The 24,451-nt window shown below is 37.1% G+C and overlaps 3 protein-coding genes across 3 annotated transcripts; 2 read left to right on the top strand and 1 right to left on the bottom strand.

The window, feature by feature from the left end:
- Positions 1-241: 241 nt before the first annotated feature.
- Positions 242-4,803, bottom strand: LOC103443673 (protein DEFECTIVE IN MERISTEM SILENCING 3-like). Its single transcript, XM_008382568.4, has 8 exons — positions 4,677-4,803; positions 3,661-3,804; positions 3,285-3,399; positions 2,868-3,105; positions 2,295-2,486; positions 1,864-2,184; positions 1,417-1,642; positions 242-1,059 (listed from the first exon to the last, which is right to left on the bottom strand). Exons 1-8 carry the CDS (start codon positions 4,695-4,697, stop codon positions 1,018-1,020), a joined length of 1,299 nt encoding a protein of 432 aa, XP_008380790.1. The 5' UTR covers positions 4,698-4,803; the 3' UTR covers positions 242-1,017.
- Positions 4,804-12,446: 7,643 nt separating this feature from the next.
- Positions 12,447-15,405, top strand: LOC103443665 (protein IQ-DOMAIN 21-like). The gene is made up of 4 exons (XM_008382559.4): positions 12,447-12,865; positions 13,672-13,977; positions 14,121-14,492; positions 14,580-15,405. The coding sequence occupies exons 1-4, from the start codon at positions 12,785-12,787 to the stop codon at positions 15,234-15,236; spliced, it is 1,416 nt and encodes a 471-aa protein (XP_008380781.1). The 5' UTR covers positions 12,447-12,784; the 3' UTR covers positions 15,237-15,405.
- Positions 15,406-16,474: 1,069 nt separating this feature from the next.
- Positions 16,475-21,434, top strand: LOC103443655 (starch synthase 1, chloroplastic/amyloplastic). The gene is made up of 15 exons (XM_008382548.4): positions 16,475-17,102; positions 17,962-18,323; positions 18,438-18,515; positions 18,621-18,745; positions 18,886-18,967; positions 19,070-19,243; positions 19,511-19,592; positions 19,689-19,780; positions 19,865-19,927; positions 20,021-20,110; positions 20,223-20,347; positions 20,429-20,537; positions 20,631-20,686; positions 20,791-20,830; positions 21,016-21,434. The coding sequence occupies exons 1-15, from the start codon at positions 16,805-16,807 to the stop codon at positions 21,172-21,174; spliced, it is 1,935 nt and encodes a 644-aa protein (XP_008380770.1). The 5' UTR covers positions 16,475-16,804; the 3' UTR covers positions 21,175-21,434.
- The last annotated feature ends 3,017 nt before the right edge of the window (positions 21,435-24,451 follow it).

The following is a 24,451-nucleotide window of genomic DNA, read 5'->3' as shown; positions in this document are numbered from 1 at the left end:
AACCAATGGATCCGGTCTCGCCATGACAATTTTGAACACAACCCGTAACGCCATGCGTACATGATTAACACTCTTTAACCTTTTTAGTGTCGATCAACTTGTGAGTTAACATAAACACAAAACATCCAAAAAGGATAAACCCGATCGTGCCCATCGCAACAGCGGAAGAAAACAGATTCCTCTCTTTGGTTGGAGATCGGATTTCCGTACCTCAAAATTGTACCTCAGTTCTAACACAGGCTTGATCCAACTGGTGATTTATAAGCTTCAACTACATTTGGGAAAACAGTTTCAAGACAGATGTTACACCTTCTTCTGATTAATAAAAAGGGCGACACCAAGCCAACAAGGTTTCCCGCTTTTGGAAGGTCGGGCAACGTCTAGCGTACGCAGCCTTACTCTTGCTCTGCAATGCACACTTTTGATCAATGAGGTCCTAAAAGAAAAACAATAGCCAACAGAACGAGATGTCAGTATTTGCGGCATCTTCGCCATTAGCCTCTCAGTGTTGTCCCGTTTCTCCTTGGCCATCCGGTCAACCGTCTGCCCTTTCCTCTTGGTTTTCATTTCTTTCCTCGCCGGGTCATATGGCCAGTCCTCTCCTGCAAGGAGAACTTCCCTTCGAATTTTAGCTCGATATTCTAGCAGACAGGGTGTTAAGTTTCTATCCCGATATTCTAGCAGACAGGGTGTTAAGTTTCTATCCTAGTAGATAGGTCGTCTTCGTATGGAAAAATGGTGCATACACTTTTATCACAAAGTCACAAGCATTTGAGAGGACGAACAAACAGAAAAATTCCTCAACCTAATTCTGGTTCTACGAGGCCCTAAACTTCAACAAACGAGCCCCCTCACTAGACTCAAAGAATATGCATTTTCCCACTACGCTTTCGTGGCTTTCTAAAACATAGATGAAAACGTGATCCTCAGCCGGACTCTCAACCAGACAAAGCTCTGAAGGCTCTCCCTTCTGTTTGGTTCGAAGGTGCCTCGTTCCTTCAATGTACTCGTCAGTTGTCACCTCGGGGTCATTCTGCCTTGCGGTGCATAAAGTTGATGCTGCAACGATAAAGGCCGCAATTAAAACTCAATGACGAAGGAAGGAAAATAAAGCAAAACTACACAGATGATAAACTACTCAACACGGGCTACCGTCTAGTGCAATAGCAAGTTTGAAATGATTTATTCAGTATCCACGATTTATATAACTATTCATATTCCCTAATGTCCCACAACAATGTGATGAACACGTATTTAACACTGCCCAAGGACGGAATGAAAAAGGGTCCTAGAATCCAGCACTGGTCTAATAATTTCGTTTTATCGGGTTGGTGCCTGCAACTGAAGGCACATGGCAGGTTACTTTTACGCCTATACTGCACCTTATTGTTAGTTAAGATATGTTACGGGTGTTACCTGAGTTACATATGATGAGCTATCCGCCAGGAACTTGAGAAAATCTTGCTTCTTTCTGTCAAAATTGAACTTTGCGTTGTCCAATAATGATTGTTCACTCTTCATATCTTCCTGCAGTTTGTCTTTTTTCCGCTTCAACTCATTGATTTGTCTTTCAGACTCGAAATAGTTTTCGGGTAGGCCTGATGTTGCTGACAGTATGGGGAATCTCACATCTACATCTTCCCTGACATCAGATATGTTTTAAAACTAAGACGTTAGCAGCAAACAAAATCCATGTTAGCATTAACAAATGACAACAATATCTAAACAATTCAAAAGTTATATATATCTTAAATTGTTTGCACGTTAAAATTTACAAAAGATGGTTTCAAAAGACAGAACTACTTCAACACAATATGGGGTTAAAATTAGTTTTTGATTTCATTTATTGGCAGAGCTTCTTACCGGTTGCCAAGAGAAAACACACCAGTTGACCTAATCATCCCGCCATCTAAAGAAATGGCTCCATCACTAATACAAGGAAGAGCAGGAACCATATCTGCCCTTGTTTTATATACTTGCAAGTGACCAAAGAGGCTATAAAATAAAGTCGCTCTTAGTCCATGCCCAGTGGCTGTGAGACAATATAAGTTAGCGCTATCCACATTAATCATATTTACAGCATAACCAAGAAATCCAGGTGGACACTCCCCATTGGCTAACCTAGGCTTTATAATATCAAGCCTCATCTGTGGGTCATTGGGCACAGATGCACCAGCATATGGTCTGCAGAAGAAGAAAAAAAATAGAATTTGATTTCATAGTCGATATAGTGAAGTTTACAAATCAATATTTGTTCAGATTGCTTGAGGTGTGACAGTATATAGGACACATACCTTAAATTTTCAAGACAAATGACCTGAAATCGGCTGTCCAATGTCCTACCAATGGATGAACCAAGTCCATGAAGACCAGCAGATTTCTTTATGCAGCCTTCATTCTCATACACTTCTAGAGCTTTAACACCCTCATAAGTTTTACAGACAATTGCCAACATAGTCTCGATCCCTAAGTACTCTGAAAAAATCCTGCACATTCCAAATAAGCCGAATGAAAACTAGGTCCGGTATAGTTATAGGCCTAGATAGATAGGGTGGGAAGGGGAGAGCTGGAGAGGGGGTCAATTAGAAACATTTTCATGGCCAGGTGTTATCAATGTGCTCATTCTACACTGCCCCTAAACTAATGGGTCCGTTTACACCTGGTCAGTACAATTCCATCTCTATTACAACAAATATATCTATTGCAGTACTATGGTGCCTAAACTCACCCCTCACTATCCAAAATCAAAGGACTAGTAGTGAAATGCACGGAAAAGCACAGACACAACTACTAATGTGGTCATATGACTAAAGCACAATTTCACAACTTGAGAAATAAGTAACAACAAACAATATGGGAACTTTGACCTGCTAAGATTATCATCCTCTACTTTGCCAAGCATACCAACAATACCCACGACATCCTTGATCGGGGAAAGAAGGGCAGCCTGAGTACCATGACGAGTTTTCAACTGCCATAAAATGCCTGCGGCAGACTTCTCATGCTGAAGAATCTTTTCAGTAGTTTCCTCCTCACTTTTACGGCAGGAATGGCCATCATCTTCGATTTTAGGAGTGGTTGAGGTGTGATACTTGCCTAGAATAACTGAAAGGAAATGCTTCAGTAGAGAAACTATGGAAACAAAGAAAAAGTGCCCAACAAAGTATTGCGAACTGTGTACTTACATATTTATTAACAATTTTAGTTCACTTGTTTGAACTAGATTTATTACATCACCAATGAAATGTAGATAATGGAGGAAGAAGAAAAAGAAGATATTATACCTTGCAAATCGAGAATAGAGTCATCTAGTTTGTGCTTCTGAGACTTCAGCAGTTTTATGTTGTCCTCATGTTGTTTAATTTTCATTCCCATCATTTGTAAATCGTCTTGAAGTTTCTGCATAGATTAGCTCTTTGAAAGTCAGTTAGTTTGATCCATCCTTGCTCCAAAAAGGATCCTCCACGATAATTTCATTAATCATGAATAACAAAAACATCAAAATGCTACAATTTTGTCATGATTAATTAATTACCTTTCTTCTCAAAAAATTAATTAATTACCTTGAACGGAAATGCAAGGTGAAATATCAACTATATATTACCAAAATGCATGGAAAATCATAATATAAAGGGTCTTGAGAACAGGTTCTTGTACAACCTTAGTGTAATAGATGATGGATTCTGCTTGCGAGAAGCCTCCAGTTTTGACTTCATCCTGCACAACCACACTAGTTTCTTTTTTATCTACTTGCATCAAAGCTGCAGGATCTTGAACAGACAATGGCGTCGGCTGACCTGGAACCTGCAAAAGAATGATTAAATAGCATCAATAGTACAGACAGAAACCAAAATGCATGTACACAGACTATGCAGACTGTTCATTAAGTTTGACGTTGGGCACGAAAAAAATGAGCACAACCTAGAAGTGATCTCCGCTCCCTAATAAGTTCGTGGGAGTACAAACTAGCATCTACAAGTACAGGGTTTTCTAAATGCTCAATATGTTTCTTTACCAACAAGAAAAGCCTGCATACAATATCCAGTCACCACTCACCACTGCAGAAAGGCACATACACATTTCTATGCCTCAAGTTCTTAAATTAACGGCAGTGTCAACAGCGAAAACTAAATCAACCCGAAAATCGATTTAGAACACTACCGCCTCACGCCACAAAAGAATTCACACAATTCAAGACCGCAGTTTCGGACTACAAATCGCAAACGCCTCCAAAAGGGTCAATTCGAAAATTTGATTCAAGCAATTACAAGCACCACATTCCCCATAAAACTGCCAATGCCGAAAATGCAAAGATGCATGCTGATTTTCCCTTCTTTCTTCTTCCTCGTGGAAACTTACAGTACCGGAAAATTTAGTTCTAAAGCTAAAAATTTGAGAAAATTAACTAAACTCAGTTACCAAAAAGCTCTTAAAAATCAAAGAATTGCATTGAGCACCGAATTGAGGTTTTATTTTTTGGCATTCGAAGCAGGAAAAATCAATGGCGAAGAGAATAACGACATGCATTTGAATTAACACAGTTAATTCCGTGCTGGGCGTTTGACAAGCTAGTAAATTTGGAAACTTTACAACCTAAGAGAGGTACCCAGTTGTTTTCTTGCATTTTCTCGGCTGCCAAACAGAGGGCGGAGAATGAAAATTTAGAGGGTTCTCACCTGGTTGCTGGGTTGGAACATCTTCCGAGTTGACTCAGTGTTCTCGCCGGTGGCTCTCGCTCACCGAGTCACTCCCTCTCTCTCCAGTTGCCACTGTCTCTGTGATTTTCTGAGTTATAAAGTTGGGCCTTATTCTCCGCGGCGGAATCGAGGACCGTTGGATCAAATTGGATCCACCGGTATAGTTGGGCCCATATGATCCAAGGGCCGTAACTTGATCACTTACGAATAAAGTGGAATTCTATAGCTTTTTTAATTGTTTATAGGCTGGTTTAGGGTTGTTTAAATTTTTTTAAAAGCAGTTTGTTAGAAAAGTTGAGACCTTAATTGTGTTGCAAAATAGATTTTTTTTTAATAGGTCCAAAACAAAAGCAACAGAAACCAAAAACAATTCTTCACATGTTTCTAAAAAAAACGTATTTTTTTCATCGAGGGCAGGCAAATAATACCAAGTAATGAAATTTTTATATTGATCATTTTTTTTTTCAATAAAAACACTTTTAGTACTATAGTTTACTAAATATTTAACTGCTCTTTTCACAGTTGTTTATTCTCAAGAAGACATAGTAGAAGCAATTTTGAAAAAGAAAAACATTAATTCAAAATATAAAATCCTTTTCATGTCAATGCTATCGAAATTTAATTTATTTGAAGTCACAAAAAAAAATTCATATTAATATTAATATAATCAACATTTTGTGATTTAAAAAAAAATGTCAATCAAAATAAATTTTAGTAACGAGTATTGATCTTAATTCAGTTAGTTGGAGCGAAAATTAGTTTTTATTCACTAATTTAAATAATTGAAAATTTATTTTTAGTGATGTTGGAAGACAGTAAATCAAGGGATGTATTTTTCTTTTTTTTTCAAAAATCAAAGGATATATTGAACTCCATACTTTAGGCAAGGGTGTTGGACGACATATTATGTTGATGTGGAGAACAATTTTGAAAAAAAAAAAACAAAAACGCTGTTTGACTTATTACACATAAGTTGCGGTACATCATAAATGTCACATCCCGGCCCAGGCCTCCATCACATTCCGGGCTCGACTCTACCATAGTACGATATTGTCCGTTTTGGACCTTGACCAAGCTTTCACAGTTTTGTTTCTGGAAACTCACACGAGAACTTTCCAGTGGGTCACAAATCATGGGAATGTTCTCGCGTGAACTCGCTTAACTTCAAAGTTCCGACGGAATCTGAAACCAGTGAGTTCCCAAAAGGTCTCGTGCTAGGTAGAGATGAGAATATACATATAAGGCTCCACTCCCCTGGGCGATGTACCAATCATAGGAATGCTCTCGTGCGAACTCGCTTAACTTCGAAGTTTCGATGGAATCTGAAGCTAGTGAGTTCCCAAAATGCCTCGTGCTAGGTAGAGATGATAATATATATATATATATAAGACTTACATGATCTACTATATTAGGCGATGTGGGATGTTACAATCCACCCCCTTAGGGGCCAGACGTCCTCGTCGGCACACTTCCAGCCAGGGATTGGCTTTAATACCAAATTGTCACATCCCGGCCTGGACCCCCACCGCATCCCATGCTCAACTCCACCGTAGCACGATATTGTCCGCTTTGGACCCCGACCACGCCCTCACGGCTTTGTTTCTGGGAACTCAAACAAGAATTTCCTAGTGGGTCACCTATCATGGGAATGCTCTCGTGCGAACTCGCTTAACTTCGGAATTCCGATGGAATCCGAAGTCAGTGAATTCCCAAAAGACCTCGTGCTAGGTAAATATAGGAATATACATACAAGTTTTACATAATCCACTCTCCTAGACGATATGGGATGTTACAATAAACCGCTGCAAGTCTATCAACAATATATTAATACATTTTTTTACATATCAATAACATGTTGACATCCATATTGAAGCATTATTGACAATTTGACATTGATATCAATATCTCATATCCGCACACAACGATACTGTAGCAGTTGTATGGATGACATACTACAACCTATCAAGTCTCCCACTTCAACATAAACAGTAGAGCGGAATCTCTTTTCTAAAGTTTCTCTCCTATAAGATAAATCGAAATATTATGGTTTTTCAGTATCCTATGAACTAAAAGAGAATCAAACGACAGTCAATCAAAAGGATAATGAATTTGAAATTTTGCATAACATCATAAACTCCAACCACTGCAACTATATATAATAATATATATATATATAAAACTCAGAAGAACACGATCCCAATGTCAGTGCTGCAAAACTAGTTACAAGTCATCAGTGATTCCTACGACGGACAAATATATATCCACTACTTGTAGCACTTCCTGTGTGCACAAAACAACCGTGTTATCGGACCCGAAACGTAAGAACCTATGAACAAGTAACTGGAGAAGTAAGAAGAGACGCTTCATTTCTCAACTGTAATCTATACTGCAGTCATTTTCTTTTGAAACTCCTCCCCCATCTTTGTTATCAGCTTCTGTTGCTTCTTCAATTTCTTCCTGACCTTCTTCAACGCTTTCTTGCGACTCGTGCCCACCACTATGTAATACTGCTTAGTACCCAGAACTTGAAAAAAATCTCTCCAAAAACAGACCATACAAACTTCGGTGTAACAGCCAAGTAACCTAACCCGATAAAGCACGGTGCTACCCGTTTAAAGCTCTCAAACCACCCTAAGATATGCAATTAACATGTTAATCCATGAGAAATTTTTCATTATGTTTGGAATACGGGTGGTACAATGTATGTCATTATATTAATGGAAGATGTTTTAATTTTTAAGTTGTTAATTTTTTAACACAAATATCTCACTACTTATATAATAACAAGTGCTGTTACTCCGTATTTCGGGCACACTCTCGTTAATCTATAAAAGGTCAACCCCAGTTACGTCTTAAACTACTTGTAAAGGAAGGGTCCTCGTAACATCTTAAAACTACTCTAAAATGTTATTCTTCCGATGCAAGATATTTGAGTCATAACCAAATGCCACAAACACAAATAAGTAATTATCCGTTGTTGTTTAGTTATTAACTAAAACATGAAATAAAAGAGATTAACTACTTGATAAGTAAAGATTCAACAAGAAATTCAGTTTACCAAATCTTAATTAGAATTAAAGGAAGGTAATTAATGCATGATGATAACAATTAGTAGTAGTTGAGATCTCTTAGTTTAGGTAGTTGAACACTACCATCTCATTCCATCAACTTGCATAGGTAACTTGGATAAGATACGTACATTATTGCTTGACTATAATGATAATTACGTGGAGAGACCAATTAGTGCATGGTCTTACTTTGGAAGCACCATTCCAACTAGTCTAAAGCCATATATGAGTTTTTGTGGTTCATCTGTGCAAATGAGGGATTCTCTCATATGCAACAATATCTCTCTTATTACATGATCCAAATTACGAGTTGAAAGATATACTAATTAATATGAGAATATATACCTATCACACAACAAAAGAGATACTAATACGTCATGGTTACCGATTTGGATAAAACTTTAAACCTAGACAGTTTAGTTGAAATACAATATGAAATGGGCCCCATGTCAGTTAAATAAGTTTATTTAAGAAATTTCTCATTTGAAGCTCAGTGATTATATTAAGGGATACTTTGGATGCGGTCCCTAATTTTTAACATTCTTTGACTAAAACCTTAATGGTATTCAAAGTTTGATCAAAGTCTCTTGACTTTGTACACCTCATTATATTACAATTAATATTTATATTTTTATAGTTTTGACATTAATTGTTTGATATTTTATGAGATTTATAATCCTATAAAATTAAAATCCCTCATTATAATACTATTAGAAATGGTTACAATAAAAAAAAATTCAAACATTTTGATTGAATAAATGGATAAAAACTATGTAAAAATAAGATATAATAATTGGCAAAAGAATGTATCCATAGTGTTAAAAAAATGGTACATTTTACAAAAAAAATTGGTACATTTCACATATAACAAAGTGGTACATTAATAAAGAAGAATGGGTACATTATAAATAAATTAGGGTACAAATAAAAGATTAAAAAATTATGAGTACAAATGAATTTTTAAAAAATATAGGCACTAAAAGAAATTAATAAATGGGTACAAAATAAAACTAAAAAGAAAATACTACAAATTTAAAAAAAAATGTTGCAAATTAAAAGTGGGTACAAAAAATATATGATACAAAGTTTAGGCATAAAACATAAATATACCATATGTAATTTTTATATCATTGATTAAATATACAATGTCACATGACGGTGTACACATGGATACAAACACAAATAAAACTTTAAAAAATATGGGCACAAAAACAAACTAATATATGGGTACAAATTAAAAATGAAAAGAAAATTGGTACAAATTAAAAATAGGTACAAACTAAAAATAAAACTATGATAAAAAAAATTAGCCATAAATATAAATATACTAATTTTAACATTTTTAACACTAACGGAATATATTTAAAAATAAAAATATTTTATTATTCAAATAATTAATGATATTATTAATATCCAAGGACCTTGATCAAAAATTGAAAATGAATAAAATTTTAATCAATGAAGTAGCATAAAAAATAATGTGAACCTAATTTCTCCTTATATTAATATGACTAACTCTATTGAAAGGTGCTTTTCACCAATCATAATTTAATCCATCAAAAGTGGGGCGAAAAGGTTGGATTGTGGGACTCCTCTTTCTCCTTTCTAATGAAGCATTTTCTTTATATCTTGCTTGAATGTCCCTTTAAATGCAAGTATTTGGTCATATCTACCTTAATTAAACTCTTTTATTTTTCGATTTTAAAGTCTCAACCACACCCAATACTACCTCAAGTTTGGTTCTGCGTAGGACTCTGGTCTAATATAACTTCACAGCTCAGCAAATGACTAAAGGAGGTTATACTGCATGTTTCTTAATTCATCAAAACAGACATATCTAATCTATTATTTTGAGAGTACAATAAAAAATTATTATCTTGACAATATTTTAAATTAATTACACACCATTATATATTTAACCTTTTTACATGACAGTTTGTATTGGCTTGGTATATCATGCATCAAGAAAAATTACTTGCTTGTGAATATCATTGTAGCTGTATCCAAACATCACGTAGTGCCAAATGTCTAACTTTTTTTATGTGGTAGTTCATTTGGACTTGAGATACTATTATTGTGAATGACATCTAATGAAGTATTTTTGTGTTTGTAAAAAGTTTGGGAGGAGAAGATTGGTTACTATATTCACCAGCGTCAAGGCATACCCACATTCTCGAGCCGGAAGGACTTACAAGTTGCACCAAACTACCAGCTGACGCAGGTATAAATTTACGTAAAAGTTTACATATCGTGCACCAACATCAATTGATGTTAGCAACAATCAAACTTTGATGGGACGACACATACAAAAACCTTACCAACTGAGCCAGCACTCGTTGGCTCTAACTAGGTCTTTCTCCTCCCCCACAAGTAACACCCAATGGTAAAGCATACTTATTTAAATAACCAAAAGGAAGTGGTTGAATGATATTTTAAATCTATGTGTTTCACAGGTGAATAATGATAAGTTTTACAACATGGCACCAACACGATCATAATTTATCGTTGAAAATAACAAAAACAATAATATGGTTGGCTACTGACAAGGGAGTTGGAGTTTTCCCCAAATTAGTATGTTTGGGTTTGGCCAATTCGGAAGTGTATAATTTTTTTAAAGTGTGGGGGTTGTGTTGTAAAAAGAATTTGGTCAACGCCAAAAGCGACAGGGAGGTTGATGAAAATCGGAGCCGGAGCCGGAGCTGCAAGCAGAGATGAAAGAGAAAAAATTTCATACAACATAATGACATTGTGTAGTAATTTTTAATTAATTAATCATGTCTCACGTATGAAAAAATTAAAATATAATTCATAATTGACTTAAAATATTGTTACAATGCATATTCGAAAAGACAAAAAAGAAATGGAAAATATTTCACGGAGAAAGAAACCAAATATCATGACAAATATGTCGAGAGGATGTCTTGTGTTGTTGGGTCACTGTTGACTCGCTGCTTACCAATTGCAATGGTCCTTCTCTTTCTGCAACTAAAAACACCTTAATTATTTGAAATTATTTTCTGCTTTTTGTATTTGTAGGGGGGAAATGGCTTTGAAGTTTCAACTACTTAAATTAATACTTGGTAGGGAAAGTCTTTTGCTTTTGTTTCTTGTACAAGTTTGGTAGTTTGTATGTTGAACAAAAAAAGGTTTAATAATTTGTAAATATACATCAAAACCTTTACCACTTTATTACAAAATACAAATACCCTATCTAAATGTAGAAATCCAATTAGAGAAATTCTTGACTATGGACGATCATACCATATCTATTCTATATTATTAAGAGAACCCTCATTGTCAACTTTTTGCCATTTTTTTTTCAATTTTGCCCTCACTTATGAATACACACTCTTGACAAAAAGGGGGGCAAAATAGTAATTTTGTACCTTTTGACAAAATTATAATCATATCCCTATTTTTTATATTTTACCTTTGCTTTTGATACAAAATATTTACATAAATAGGGCAAAATGATAATTATGTAATATTAAGAAAAATATGTCCTTCATCATTGTCTCATACTATTTTTAAAAATTTTAAAAACTAATTGTCACATCCCGGCCCTGGGCGGATCACTTCCCTGGCTGGCTCTACCACCGTAGCACGATATTGTTCGCTTTGGGTCTCGACCATGCCCTCACGATTTTGTTTCTGGGAACTCACGAGCAACTTCCTGATGGGTCACATCCCGGCCCGGGGCGGATCACTTCCCAGGCCCGCTCCACCACCGTAGCACGATATTGTCCGCTTTGAGCCCCGACCACGCCCTCACGATTTTGTTTCTGGGAACTCACGAGCAACTTCCCAGTGGGTCACCCATCATAGGAATGTTCTAACCACTTTCTCGCTTAACTTCGGAGTTCCGACGGAACCAGAAGCCAGTGAGCTCCCAAAAAGCCTATTGCTAGGTAGGGATGAGAATATACATTTAAGGATTACTCCCCTGGGCGATGTGGGATGTTACAATCCACCTAGGTAGGGATGAGAATATATATTTAAAGATTACTCCCCTGGGCGATGTGGGATATTACAATCCACCCCCTTTAAGGGGCCTGACGACCTCGTCGGCACACCACGGCCAGGGTTATGTTCTGATACCAATTGTCACATCCCGGCCCTGGGCGGATCACTTCCCGGGCCCGCTCCACCACCGTAGCATGATATTGTCTGCTTTGGGCCCCGACCACGCCCTCACAGTTTTGTTTTTGGGAACTCACAAGCAACTTCCTAGTGGGTCACCCATCATGAGAGTGCTCTAGCCACCTTCTCGCTTAACTTCGGAGTTCCGACGGAACCCGAAGCCAGTGAGCTCCCAAAAGGCCTCGTGCTAGGTAGGGATGAGAATATACATTTAAGGATCACTCCCTGGGCGATGTGGGATGTTACACTAATCACACTCCTTAATCAAAAACAAAAAAGAAAACGAAATTGTTCACACATAAAGTGTGTGCTCATCTTTTAGTTATCATTAAAGGTATGCAAATAACACCCTATTTATCTATATTTTAATTTAACCCTCGAACTGATTTTTTTTGTGTCCGGATTGAAAAATTTCTCGCCAAATTGGGTCAGCCCCAACTGCACCATATATACGTATGCATGATGTATGTAGGTAGTAACTAGTACTGGACAAGTAGCTCCAAATTTCTACAAGATCGATTCACACGTGAAATCGTTAAATAGTAACTGCGATTGCGCACCCTCACAAAACTACTACTCCCTTCCCCTTCGGCCCTCCATCTCTCTCTCTCTCTCTCTCTCTCTCTCTCAGACATCTTTTTCACTCTCTAGATCTCTTCAGTCTTGATATTATCAGCTCATTTTCTCAGTTTAATTTGTGAGAGAGGCTACTTCCCAACAAACATATACATACATATACATACATACATACATACATATATATATATATATATATATGTCTGAACTCGGAAATATATATATGTGTGCATGCGCTCTCGTGAGATGAGAGCAATATGATGGCGGCAATAAGAAGTTGATCTTTTGGCCGGCAGGCCGGAGATGGGGAAGAAAGGAAGCGGCTGGTTCTCCTCCGTCAAGAAAGTTTTCAAACAATCTACTAAGGACTCGCCTGACAAAAAGGTTTTCTCTTAATTCCATTCTTTCATTTTTCTTGGCAAGTTTTCAAATAGTTTTTCATATAATTTCTTAATTCGTAAGAAAAAGTTGTTCTTCACATAATTATTTTTTCTTTTCAATTTATTTTCTGTTAAGTTTTTGTACTAATCATGATCACACCAACAAGGCAAGCAATGATACAATTTATTATACCTAATTAATCCATTTTTTATTTAAGCAATATTATGATTTAAGATAAATTATTGAAAAAGGGATTCAAGTTTTTTCGTTGTTGTTGGAGATGATTCGATCTTAGATACAGATAGGTGAGCACATTGTTTTGCCGTTATATAACTCGAATTTGTATGCATAATTTGTGTTCATGAATCACTAATGTCTTCTAGTAATCTTATTACAAACCAATATGAGCTATGATTAACTTAATGATTTGGATTGGATATATAGAAGAAAACACATATCAACTATCAAGATCGTGACCTTTGTTTGTTTGGGGGTGAAGTGAGATGGTTTGCCTCACATTAAAGATGCATGAGCTACCCTTTTGGCTCTGGCATTTTTAGGACCAGGAACGCAACCAAGATGCATGCCCCAACACTATATGGTCCCCTATCACCATCCCCATATGCATACATAATACTGTAACTATAACCTTTATATCTTTCCTGGCTAGGCACATGACTCGACGTGACTTATTATTGTCATGCCACCTAACCCATCACATCAATAAATATTAGTTAACTTATTTGTTAATTAAGTGCTAGTTTTAGTGCTAATTATGATACTTGTTACGTACTATGATTTAATCTCAGAAGGAAATCGGTGAGAAATGCCAGCACGATGCAGCAGAAGTGGTGTCATTTGAGCATTTTCTGGCAGAGAGCTCACCGGACGTCACGAACGATGAGAGAACCATTGAGTCGTCAACTCCTCTGAATAATGATCGTCAAGATAGAAGCCATGCCATTGCTGTTGCTGTGGCAACTGCTGCTGCTGCTGAAGCTGCTGTTGCCGCAGCACGGGCCGCCACTAAAGTTGTCCGATTGGCCGGTTACGGGCGTCACTCTAGGGAAGAAAGAGCTGCAATCTTCATTCAGTCATATTATAGAGGATACCTAGTAATTACCCTTTACCTTAATCTTTACTATATTTTTGTACATTGTTCTAAAATTGTACTTCAAGGATCTATATGACATCAAAACCCTAATTGTATGTTCACCTTGTTACTGAGATAATTCGTGACCAATCAATTATTTTGTAGGCTCGTCGCGCGCTACGTGCGTTGAAGGGATTGGTGAGGTTGCAAGCATTGGTGAGAGGGTATAACGTACGAAAGCAAGCGCAAATGACAATGCGATGCATGCAGGCATTAGTGCGTGTGCAAACAAGAGTACGAGCTCGAAGACTCGAATTAACCAAAGACAAGCATCACAAGAAGGATCGTGATCAGAAAGACGAAGAAGAAGAAAGAAGAGCATTAATGGAGGAGGAAGAGCAAAAGCTCAAGAGTCCTCTTAGAAAATATGAAATGCAAAATACGAATAGGACTAGGCATCAAAGGCATCAAAGTTTCAAGGAAAATGATGCTGTGGTGCAAAGAGAGAGGGCTCTCGCTTATGCTTATAGTTATCATGTAAGTGATTTTGAGACGATCGCACTGAAAAAATTCTTTTTTATTTTGCGTGACAGTGTTTGATAAAGTGTCGATTTTGTTTACCAGAGACAACAACAACTTCTACAATCCATTCCTGATGGACCTGAATTTGGGCTTGAATCCAATATGCCTGATAAGGCCCAATGGGGATGGAATTGGCTCGAGCAATGGATGTCATCACAACCCTACCAAGACTGCCACTCAAGCACTCGAGATACCTCTTACAAAACACCCATCACCACTACAACTACAAGAAATAACTTGTATGAGAAGAGAGTTGAAATGGACACTGCCGCACCTTCAAGCTCGCCTCACGTCAATATGAGCCCACTCAATCCAGACATGATTGATTCATACGCGTATCCAACCCGACAACGCCGCCAACAAGGGTCGAATAACGTCCCTAGTTACATGTCCCCGACCCAATCTGCCAAGGCTAAGGTTCGGGGCCAAGGCTTGGGCAAGCAGTGTAGCCCGGCAACTCCTCAATGGAACCCTTCAACAAGGAAGGGGTCGGTTGTTGGGTCGAGCTGCTATTCGCCGAGCTCGGGTGGAGGTACAGCAAACTACCTGATCCCGAGTAGCCCAAGAAGCCCAGGCCCGAAAAGTAATGGTCCGCGTGGGCATGCTAGGGGGGCTGTGGGCTTTGGGCCTGATTCACCCCATGGTGAGGATTGGGACCTGCCGCTTGGTGTTCATGGTTGGAGACATACTTTCGGTTAGGTGCAAGTTAATTTGGTGTGACATAAATTTTCCATTTGCAAGACATTTTTTGCTTATGATGTATGAACAAACATCGTATTATTTATTTTATGGCCATGGATCCACGAGGTTTTGTATTAATTATATATATATATATATATATTGTGAAATATTATATAAAATTATGTCACTGTGTCTCATGATATGTATTTTTTTTGAAAAAAAAAGAGAGAAAATCTTATACAAATTTATTCTTTTTCTATGGATGTATAGTATGGATTGGCCTATAGCATGAACCGAAATTCATAGATGAATTCTTAGCTAACGGTTCAAAGGCTATTTAATCTATGTCCATAGGTGATCTACATTGGATTTTTTTTGTTTTAATGGCTGTTTAGCCAAAACTGTCTTTGAGATTGTCATAACTCCTCATGTTCTTGGGATTTAAAATCGATAGAAGTGGTTCTTGAAATTGTTCATCGTCAAACATTTTGGTCATTCTATAAAAAAATCTCCGTTAAATTGAAGAAACCAGCAGTCCAAAATGAGGGGTGGATTTGACAAAATATCCTCAATTTAATCGAGATTTGTCACCGATGATCAAAATAATTAACTATAGACAATCTCAAGAACCATTTATATCGATTTTAAACCTTATAGACCAAAGTAAAAAGTTATATCAATCTCATAGATCATTTTAAATAAAAAACTTAAATTAATTAAGATAATTAAAAGAAAACTCGTCGGCAAAACATATAAAAGAAGTGCCAAAAAAAAAAGACGAAAGTGTGAAAATCATTACCTCCACACGCAAAATAAATTCATGTGACCTGAGAGAAGGACAAAATTGTTCGAGCCTTCAACAAGTGTTCTTACAGGCCGACATCAAGTTAGGTTCACTTTACCTCTGGCATCATGTGTCTCTCATTCTTCTACTCACCAATTTACTCCTTTACACGTGTTCCTTTCTGCCCACGCCACGTCCACCTTCTTAATCACAATCACTTACGTCACTGGCCGACATCAAAAGCCGTTTCGCCAATCGCGATCTTACCTCGTCGTACTTACTATACATTTTTAATTGTGACGGAAACACGTAATTTACCACTTCATGTGATAATCATACTGAAAAATCTTTCGTATCCTACAAAAACTAATTTCTTATCTCCTAACACGTGACATCATCTTATTAAAGTATAATTTTTTACAACTCGTAAAATATATTTGTTAAAAAGTTAATGCTTTAAAAAATAAAATTTCCTCTCACTTTTACGAAAATACGTGATAAAACAGTCGTACGGTAAGAATGAAAAATTTCTGGTGGTTTAGAACTGGGAATCAGTTTCTGGGTTTGGCGCTTTTTCTGGATCGCACATATCTGATCCCAACCCAACAGATGTGCGTGGTTCCTTGTTTGTGTGTGACTTCCTTCTTTTTCTTCCTGCTTTTTTCTTCTTTGTTCCGTCAAACGTAAATCTCGATTCCTTCCGTCCTATATCGGACTCGGGTCCTCTCTCTCTCTCTCTCTCTCTCCAGTCTCTACACTCTCTCCTCTCCTCCCTTTATCTCTCTAGAACTCTCAGACTTTGATGGGGTCTCTGAAATTCACTAGCTTGATCCCATGCAAATCGTCGTCTTTAATTCCGATTCCAAATAAATACGCGAATCACGAGGCGATCGGGCAACTGGGTTTTGCTCCTCTGTGGAAAAGGAGGGGAGCCGCTTGTCTGCGGCTGAGAGCGTCGGTTGCAGGCGGAAGTGGCGGTGGCGGGCAGGACGGCGCTTCGGCGGTGGAAGACCAGCAGAAGGACGGAAAGGGTGTTTTTTTGGGCGCCGAGAGAGATGGTTCCGGCGCTGTTATTGGGTTTAACTTGATTCCTCCCAACGGTAAATGCTCAGGCTTGGTTTTGATTATTTATTTATAAATTCTCCTGCTGTTTCATTGTTTTTGGATTGGTTTGGTGGATTATTTGAGACATTTGAAGTTTTTTTAATGATTGATTTGTTTTTGGATTAAAAAACCCTTTTGTTGCAGTCGAAATTCTGATCCTTTTTGTTTTTTAAACTGGAAAATTTGAGTACAAATTTGAATGCTGTTACCAGAAAGATTTTAATGTGATTACATTTTGTGGCATGCTGATGGAGACACATCCTAACCTCGAAATGATGATAGATGTTTTATTTGATGCATTGGTTGGTAAATATGGAGTAAATGTGGTTTAGATTTTAATTGATGCTTGCCCCAATTCAGTTTCCTAAAATTCATTGCTTTTTTGTCTTGCAAAGCGATATTCTAAACTTTGATTTACGGGGAGGGACACTGTCATGGCCAACTATCTAACCCACGTCTCTTCCGAAAATCATTGCGTTTGGTTCGATAAGAGATTTGTGATGTGTCAAAAGTTTGCTATATTGAGTGTATGGTGGTGCTTGATGGAGTCTTCACCTGTTTGTGAATTGTGAGGCATCCTTGGTTTTGGATGTCCACATCAATTTGCATGTGAGGGCTCCAGGTCCTTGCATTTCTTGTGGTCTCCACCTCAGATTGTATATTTTCCACTCTGGTCCCCATATCTGGACCTCATAGCATGTACAGTGTTCCGTTCGTGATCGAATGCTGCATTTTCATTGGTTGAATCGAGTAATACTGCAAATTTTGAGGAATACTTCCAAACCCCGGCATGTTGAGATATTTTAAATTTTGTTTGTGAATTAGTTGTGGGGCCCATCTGATATTTTACTGCAGGTGAACTCAATGTCATCGACTCGCCTGAAGATGTAAGTTCTGTTAGAGGGGAAGAATCAGTGGAAATAGATGGCAAAGAAATATCCAAAGCAAGTGTAACGTACAATGTTGTGTTTGTTAGTGCCGAAGCTGCGCCCTATTCGAAGACAGGAGGCTTAGGAGATGTTTGCGGTTCTTTGCCTATTGTTCTAGCAGCACGTGGACACCGTGTTATGGTTGTCTCTCCTAGATATCAAAACGGTACTGCTGCAGACCGGAAATATTCTGGTGCTGTTGATTTGGAAACCCGCGTCAAGGTTTACTGCTTTGGTGCAGAGCAAGAAGTTTCTTTCTACCATGAATATAGGGCAGGTGTTGATTGGGTAAGATATTGGGGATACTTCTTGTGTTCTAGTTTATCCCTTTTTAAACAGTTTGGCCTTCTCCCGACTGATAGAATTTTTGCCAATGATGACCTATTTTCCTATCGTCATTAGGTATTCGTGGACCATCCGTCTTATCACAGACCTGGAAGTCCATATGGTGATAGTTTGGGTGCATTTGATGACAATCAGGTATAGTTTTGAACTGAAAAGTTGTACGTAATGGATATATCATTTAAGTAGTATCCTGTTTTATTCACAAATAATGATACGTTTTATTCTCATTTGGTTTTACAGTTTCGGTTCACTTTACTTTGCCATGCAGCATGTGAAGCACCATTAGTGCTTCCATTGGGAGGGTTCACCTATGGGGAGAAAAGCCTGTTCATCGTCAATGACTGGCATGCTGGCCTTGTGCCATTGTAAGTAGTTTCAACTAATTAAATGAATTAGCTATATATTATTTTGTTTTAAATCTTTCCTATATTGCTCTATCTTTTCGTTTTTTCGGGTAAACATACTGATAGTGGACTTCTGATCATTACATGTCCCTCTGTTTCAGGCTTTTGGCTGCCAAGTATCGTCCATATGGAGTTTATAAGGATGCACGGAGTATTCTTGTAATTCATAACCTTGCACATCAGGTTGATGCTTTTTCTTTCCTTCATTTTGTTTGTTTGTTTTATTATCAATCTTTAGTCATATATCCGATCAGCTTTATTAAACGTCGTCTTTTGATATGCAAGGGAGTGGAACCAGGAGTAACATACAAGAATTTGGGGCTACCTGCAGAGTGGTACGGAGCACTGGAATGGGTGTTTCCAACATGGGCAAGGGCCCATGCTCTTGACAAAGGTGAAGCAGTGAACATCCTGAAGGGTGCAATTGTGACATCTGATCGGATTCTGACAGTCAGCGAGGTCAGTTGTATTCCATATATAGTCTTTGTTGTGTCTCATTTAATGAAGCATCAAACGTTTTTATGGTGATCAGTAATAAGACCTGTTGTCGGATTTTTCGTCCTCATTGCATCTTGTTCGTATAATAATGATTGCAAAATCTTTAGGCCACTTGTATGATGAAGATTATAGCGTTTTCAAAACTTTCCAAACAGACATGTGCCTCCATATATTTCATCGTGCTATTCTTCTTATATCTCATGTTTAAATTATGCCTTTGAATTGTAGGGCTACTCCTGGGAAATAACAACCGTTGAAGGTGGATATGGTCTAAATGAGCTACTAAGCAGTAGAAAGAGTGTTCTTACTGGTACGTCACTTGAACTTCATATTTCATTGTCTAGCTTACCGTGTGCCATGCTCAAGGAGAATAACCCTCAATTAATGGAATAATACCATATGACAGGAATCACCAATGGGGTCGATGTGGTTGAATGGAACCCATCTACTGATGTACACACTGCTTCCCACTATTCTGCTGATGATCTTTCCGGAAAGGTGGCTAAATCTACCATTTTAAGATGGGGCGTTATGGTGTTATTATACTATAATTCTCTTACCGTTCTTGTGTGCCGGCTGCAGGTTCAGTGCAAGCTTGCTTTGCAAAAGGAGTTAGGTCTTCCCCTTAGGCCGGATTGCCCATTGGTAAGACATAAGACATTAATGTCTACTTATGCTCAGCTTCAGTTACGATTTATACTCCGCTCCTAATATTGATCCGAGTTTTGAAATTTATAGATTGGATTCGTTGGACGACTGGACTACCAGAAAGGTATTGACCTGATTCAGTCAGGAATGCCACAGCTTATGGAAGATGACGTGCAATTTGTGAGTTTTTCTCTTTTCCATTGATTTTGGTATTGTTATTTTAAGTAGCTTGCTCCCAACTTTCAACATTAACGTTTTTAGTTTTTACTGAGAAGGTATGTATATGTTTCAGGTTATGCTGGGATCTGGGGACCCAGTGTGTGAAGATTGGATGAGAGCAACAGAAGCAACTTACAAAGATAAATTCCGGGGTTGGGTTGGATTCAATGTTCCAGTTTCCCATAGAATAACCGCAGGGTAATTCAAGATTTTGTGTTTCATTGTTTAGGCTTTTACTACATATGTGCATCATATTGACCCCGAACCTGGAATTACCAGCTGTGACATACTCTTGATGCCGTCAAGGTTCGAGCCTTGTGGACTAAATCAATTGTATGCAATGAGATACGGAACTGTACCAGTGGTTCATAGCACAGGAGGACTTAGAGTGAGTTTAAATACTTGAAAAATGAAATCTGGTTCATCACGTTCCTCATCACATTGCTTCTTTCTTAGATGCTTTCTGTTACTTGTCTTCCAGGATACAGTAGTGAATTTCAATCCATATGCTCAAGGAGGCAAGGGTGACGGGACAGGGTATATTACTCGACTCTATTGCTCAACGCATTTCCTTGATAGTTTCCTGTTACAAAAATTTCGTAGAATCTTACTTGTAGCATCATTGTGGACTACATTGGCAGGTGGACCTTTTCTCCATTAACAAAAGAGAGTATGTTGGCGGTAAGTTTTTTCTTCTACGTCTCTCACCTTTTGCGTTTTTTAAACCCAAACATCGATTATTACAATGTTCTATATCAAAGAAGCGAGTACGTTGGATGTTCATATAGTTTCGAGGAGTTTATTCGACCTAAACTTAATGTTGAAAATCTTTTCCGCCGTACTGACTCACGGTTAATCCATTGCAGGCACTAAAACTTGCTTGTAGGACATTCAGAGAGTACAAGCCTTCCTGGGAGGGATTGATGAAGAGAGGCATGGAGAGAGACTTCACATGGGAAAGTGCCGCAATCAAGTACGAGCGGGTCTTCGGATGGGCCTTTATCGATCCGCCCTACGTCAAGTAAACGACTCGAAAACAAAAGAAAGACCGAGAGATGAAGAACAACGACCAAATGATTTCGCGCTTCAGTCGTATGTATAGGGTAATCTATTTATTATCCGTCAGCTGAGAGATCCAACACACTGCAACAGATAAGTTTTTCGTTTCATGTTTCATGTTCGTTGTTTTTCGGTTGTCGATGTGGTAGGTATATACAGGCGTAAAACTATTAATTCTGATTCATCCGAGTGCAAATTAATAAGCATCCTGCAGTTTCACTCCCCATTACATGTGATAAGAGCAGTCTCATCCTTTTGAGCCTTGATTAGTAGAGACATTGGACTCGTTGGGAAGTGCTTTTAAAATGACTGAATGTACTTTTAGAAGAAAAAAAAATTTGGGTTCTAAAAGCACTTGATATGCTGGAATTCACTGGCATTTTTATTGAAGGTTGGTTCCGACAATATTTTCACCAAAAACACTTTCGGTCATTTTAAAAGCACTTCCAAATTATGTTATACTTTAGTTGGTATAAGAAATGGGATTAGTTATCTGTTCTGAATGCTTTCTGCAAATTAAGCAAGTCAACCCCAAGGGTTGACTTCTCTACCAGAAAGATGGATTATTCTAATACTTAGAGAAAAAGAATAATTATTCATTTAGTTATATTATAAAACTTTTGGTCTCAGTACAAGCATGTTATCTATCAAGTTCAACTTTCCACATCCTATTTTTTAAGGAAAATTAACGAAAAGTTCTCAAAAATTTTAATTTTAATCAAAATGATAAAATAAATGTGTAAGTGAATAGTACTGGAAGTGACTTTTTAGGCTAAAAATGTCTTTAATGTTAAAAATGAACAGTACCAGGAGTGTTTCATATAAACTCATATTTTTATGGGAAACGATTATACATTTTCTCATTTTTACTCTCCATATTTAAAAAAGAAAATAAAAAAGAGGGACAACTGGTGGGAAGTTACGGTTATCCATCATTTCTGGAGTTGGGAAGACTCACAGAGGTATTTCAGCCTTTTCCTAACCACAACTTTGGCTCCAAGTCTTACGCTCCGTATTTGATTCTTGTTCGATTTCAATTCAAACGTTAAAAATAAGCACGAGTGCCATGGAAATGCAAAGAAAGTGAGAGCTGCGTCCTATGTGCCAATCTTCTTCCACTTACTCTCATTCTCAATATAATCGACAAAATATAATTTTATAAAATACGGTTCAAATAGATGTTCTCTCAAGTAACACTATTTTTCGAATAAACATAGAAATCATTTACCAATGCAATTTTATGCTTTGCCAACTCACAGCACCGCCATGCGAAGCATACAAGTTCGTGCCCCACAGCAAAATATAAACAATGGATAACATGTGCTTGCATCAACCAGGCCAGCGAGCGCCGAACCGAACCTTCCACATTACACGATATAATAACTTTTATTTTTACAATATTATTTTATATTATATCTTTCAACTAAAATATAATATAATATTTTCTTTCTCTATTGAAAAATAATAAAAACACGTACTAATAACCTTCTTATTTGAACTCATTTCTTTTTCTTTCGCATACTACAATGTTTTTTTTTATGATTGGAAGTGTTTATTTATTTATTTTTATCATTTTCAAAGAATATCTATGTAAAAAAAATTTAATGAATTCAAAATTATTTAGCCATCTAGTTGTTTTTTAATGAATAAACGAACTATGTTTCTTATTTATATACTCAAATTTTATCATACCAATTAAATAGTTAAATGTTCATGATTTGATGATTGTTTTTCAGAGCTGAACTATAAAAGATGACCTAGAATGCAAACACCATTGTATGATATGGTCATCGATCCAGGATTTGAATCTTTGAGGGTTTCGATGTTAAATACAACAGAGCGTGAAGCGTGCTAAAAAAGAAAGTTTATTCACTTAGGCATTTCGTCGAACTCTTGGCGGTTTTGTTGTCGGCAGCTAAACCATGTTGTGCACATGTCAACAGATAACGACATACGTCAAAGCAATCTGATGAGTCACGAGTGATATAGAGAGAATTTACTAAGTGTTGTCGACGCAACCTATCGAGATATACCTAGCATGTATTACATTAAATATTTAGCCGACACAAAAAGGACACATACTATATATTTGAAAGGTCCCCAAAGGATCTTCACATATATATTTTCCAGACTTCAAGTGATCCTGGGACCACCTTGGTCCCTACTTCCATTATGATGTGTGAGAAAGACAAAAAATAAAACAAGAAGGTTTAAGACCATCTCCAATCCTTGAGGATAAAGCTTAAAAATTTAAGCTAAAAATTTTTAAGCTATAACTCAGAAACTGGTTTTTTCCTCCAACCTTTATGGCTTAAAATTTTAGCCCGATATTATTAAATAATGATTTTAGCTTTATTTTTCTTTTTCAGTAACTTTTTTGAAAATAAAATTTATGTAGATTATCCTAATTTATTTTTATGAACATTTTAATTTAAAAATATTTAATTTCTGATAAGTAATTAAAAATCATACAAGTACATAGGTATTTATAAAGTTTTAAGTTAAATTTGATTTAAATAATTTTCTTAAATTATTTTAGACGTTATATTTAATTTTGGGCCGTCAAATTTTTATCCTTAGAGTTGATCTCATGTGATCACAGCCGTTTAGATTATATGTAGAAAACAAAAAATAATCAAAATATAACAGTTTGGTGGATCCAGAATAAATTTAAGCCAGGTTTAAATCATGAGGGAAATCTAGCATAGAGATATTTTTTCCCCAGGGTTTATTGTAGCCCAATGGTTGGAGATGGTTTGGGAGAATTTTACAGCTTATATCTTAAACTTTATTCCATGGGTTGGAGATGGTCTAAGGGAGAGAAAAGGGATCATCTTCGGATCCCTTTCTCCTAATCCACCAAATCCAGGCCATTTAAATCTAACAGTTAAAATTATTATAACTTTTCAAATGAACTCCTGTTTGTAACCGTTGGATCAAAATTCAATGTTCTAGATCCCCAACCTTAATGGATTAAGAGGAAATGATCCAAAGAGGATCCCTTTCCTAAGGGAGAGAGTTGCAAGAATGGTTGCTGCAAATTGAAGGGTACATCCTTAATAAATCCTTCCAGCGAGGGCACTTGGATCACAAGCAGCCATTATTCCGTTTCTTTTTCCCTTCGCTTCCCACGCATTCCAACGGTTGATTCCTCCCTTCAATCCGAGGAGTCTAAACCCTTGATATATTACACACAGAGATTTCTGCATTTCCAGAGAGAGAAAGAAACAAAAGAACCGGAAA

The sequence above is a fragment of the Malus domestica genome, chromosome 01 (assembly GCF_042453785.1).
Source record: "Malus domestica chromosome 01, GDT2T_hap1".
In the NCBI taxonomy this organism is placed as follows: Eukaryota; Viridiplantae; Streptophyta; class Magnoliopsida; order Rosales; family Rosaceae; genus Malus; species Malus domestica.
This window is presented reverse-complemented; position numbering and strand designations above follow the sequence as displayed.

Excerpts from the sequence above, each read along its gene's own strand:
- LOC103443673 (XM_008382568.4), bottom strand. The coding sequence starts at position 4,697 with ATGTTCCAACCCAGCAACCAG. Across the intron at positions 3,805-4,676 it reads TGTTCCAACCCAGCAACCAG|GTTCCAGGTCAGCCGACGCC; the intron begins GTGAGAACCCTC and ends ATTCTTTTGCAG. Across the intron at positions 2,185-2,294 it reads ATTTGTCTTGAAAATTTAAG|ACCATATGCTGGTGCATCTG; the intron begins GTATGTGTCCTA and ends CTTCTTCTGCAG.
- LOC103443665 (XM_008382559.4), top strand. The coding sequence starts at position 12,785 with ATGGGGAAGAAAGGAAGCGGCTGGTTCTCCTCCGTCAAGAAAGTTTTC. Across the intron at positions 12,866-13,671 it reads AGGACTCGCCTGACAAAAAG|AAGGAAATCGGTGAGAAATG; the intron begins GTTTTCTCTTAA and ends ATTTAATCTCAG. Across the intron at positions 13,978-14,120 it reads CATATTATAGAGGATACCTA|GCTCGTCGCGCGCTACGTGC; the intron begins GTAATTACCCTT and ends ATTATTTTGTAG.
- LOC103443655 (XM_008382548.4), top strand. The coding sequence starts at position 16,805 with ATGGGGTCTCTGAAATTCACTAGCTTGATCCCATGCAAATCGTCGTCT. Across the intron at positions 19,781-19,864 it reads CTGATGATCTTTCCGGAAAG|GTTCAGTGCAAGCTTGCTTT; the intron begins GTGGCTAAATCT and ends TGCCGGCTGCAG. Across the intron at positions 20,831-21,015 it reads CAAAAGAGAGTATGTTGGCG|GCACTAAAACTTGCTTGTAG; the intron begins GTAAGTTTTTTC and ends AATCCATTGCAG.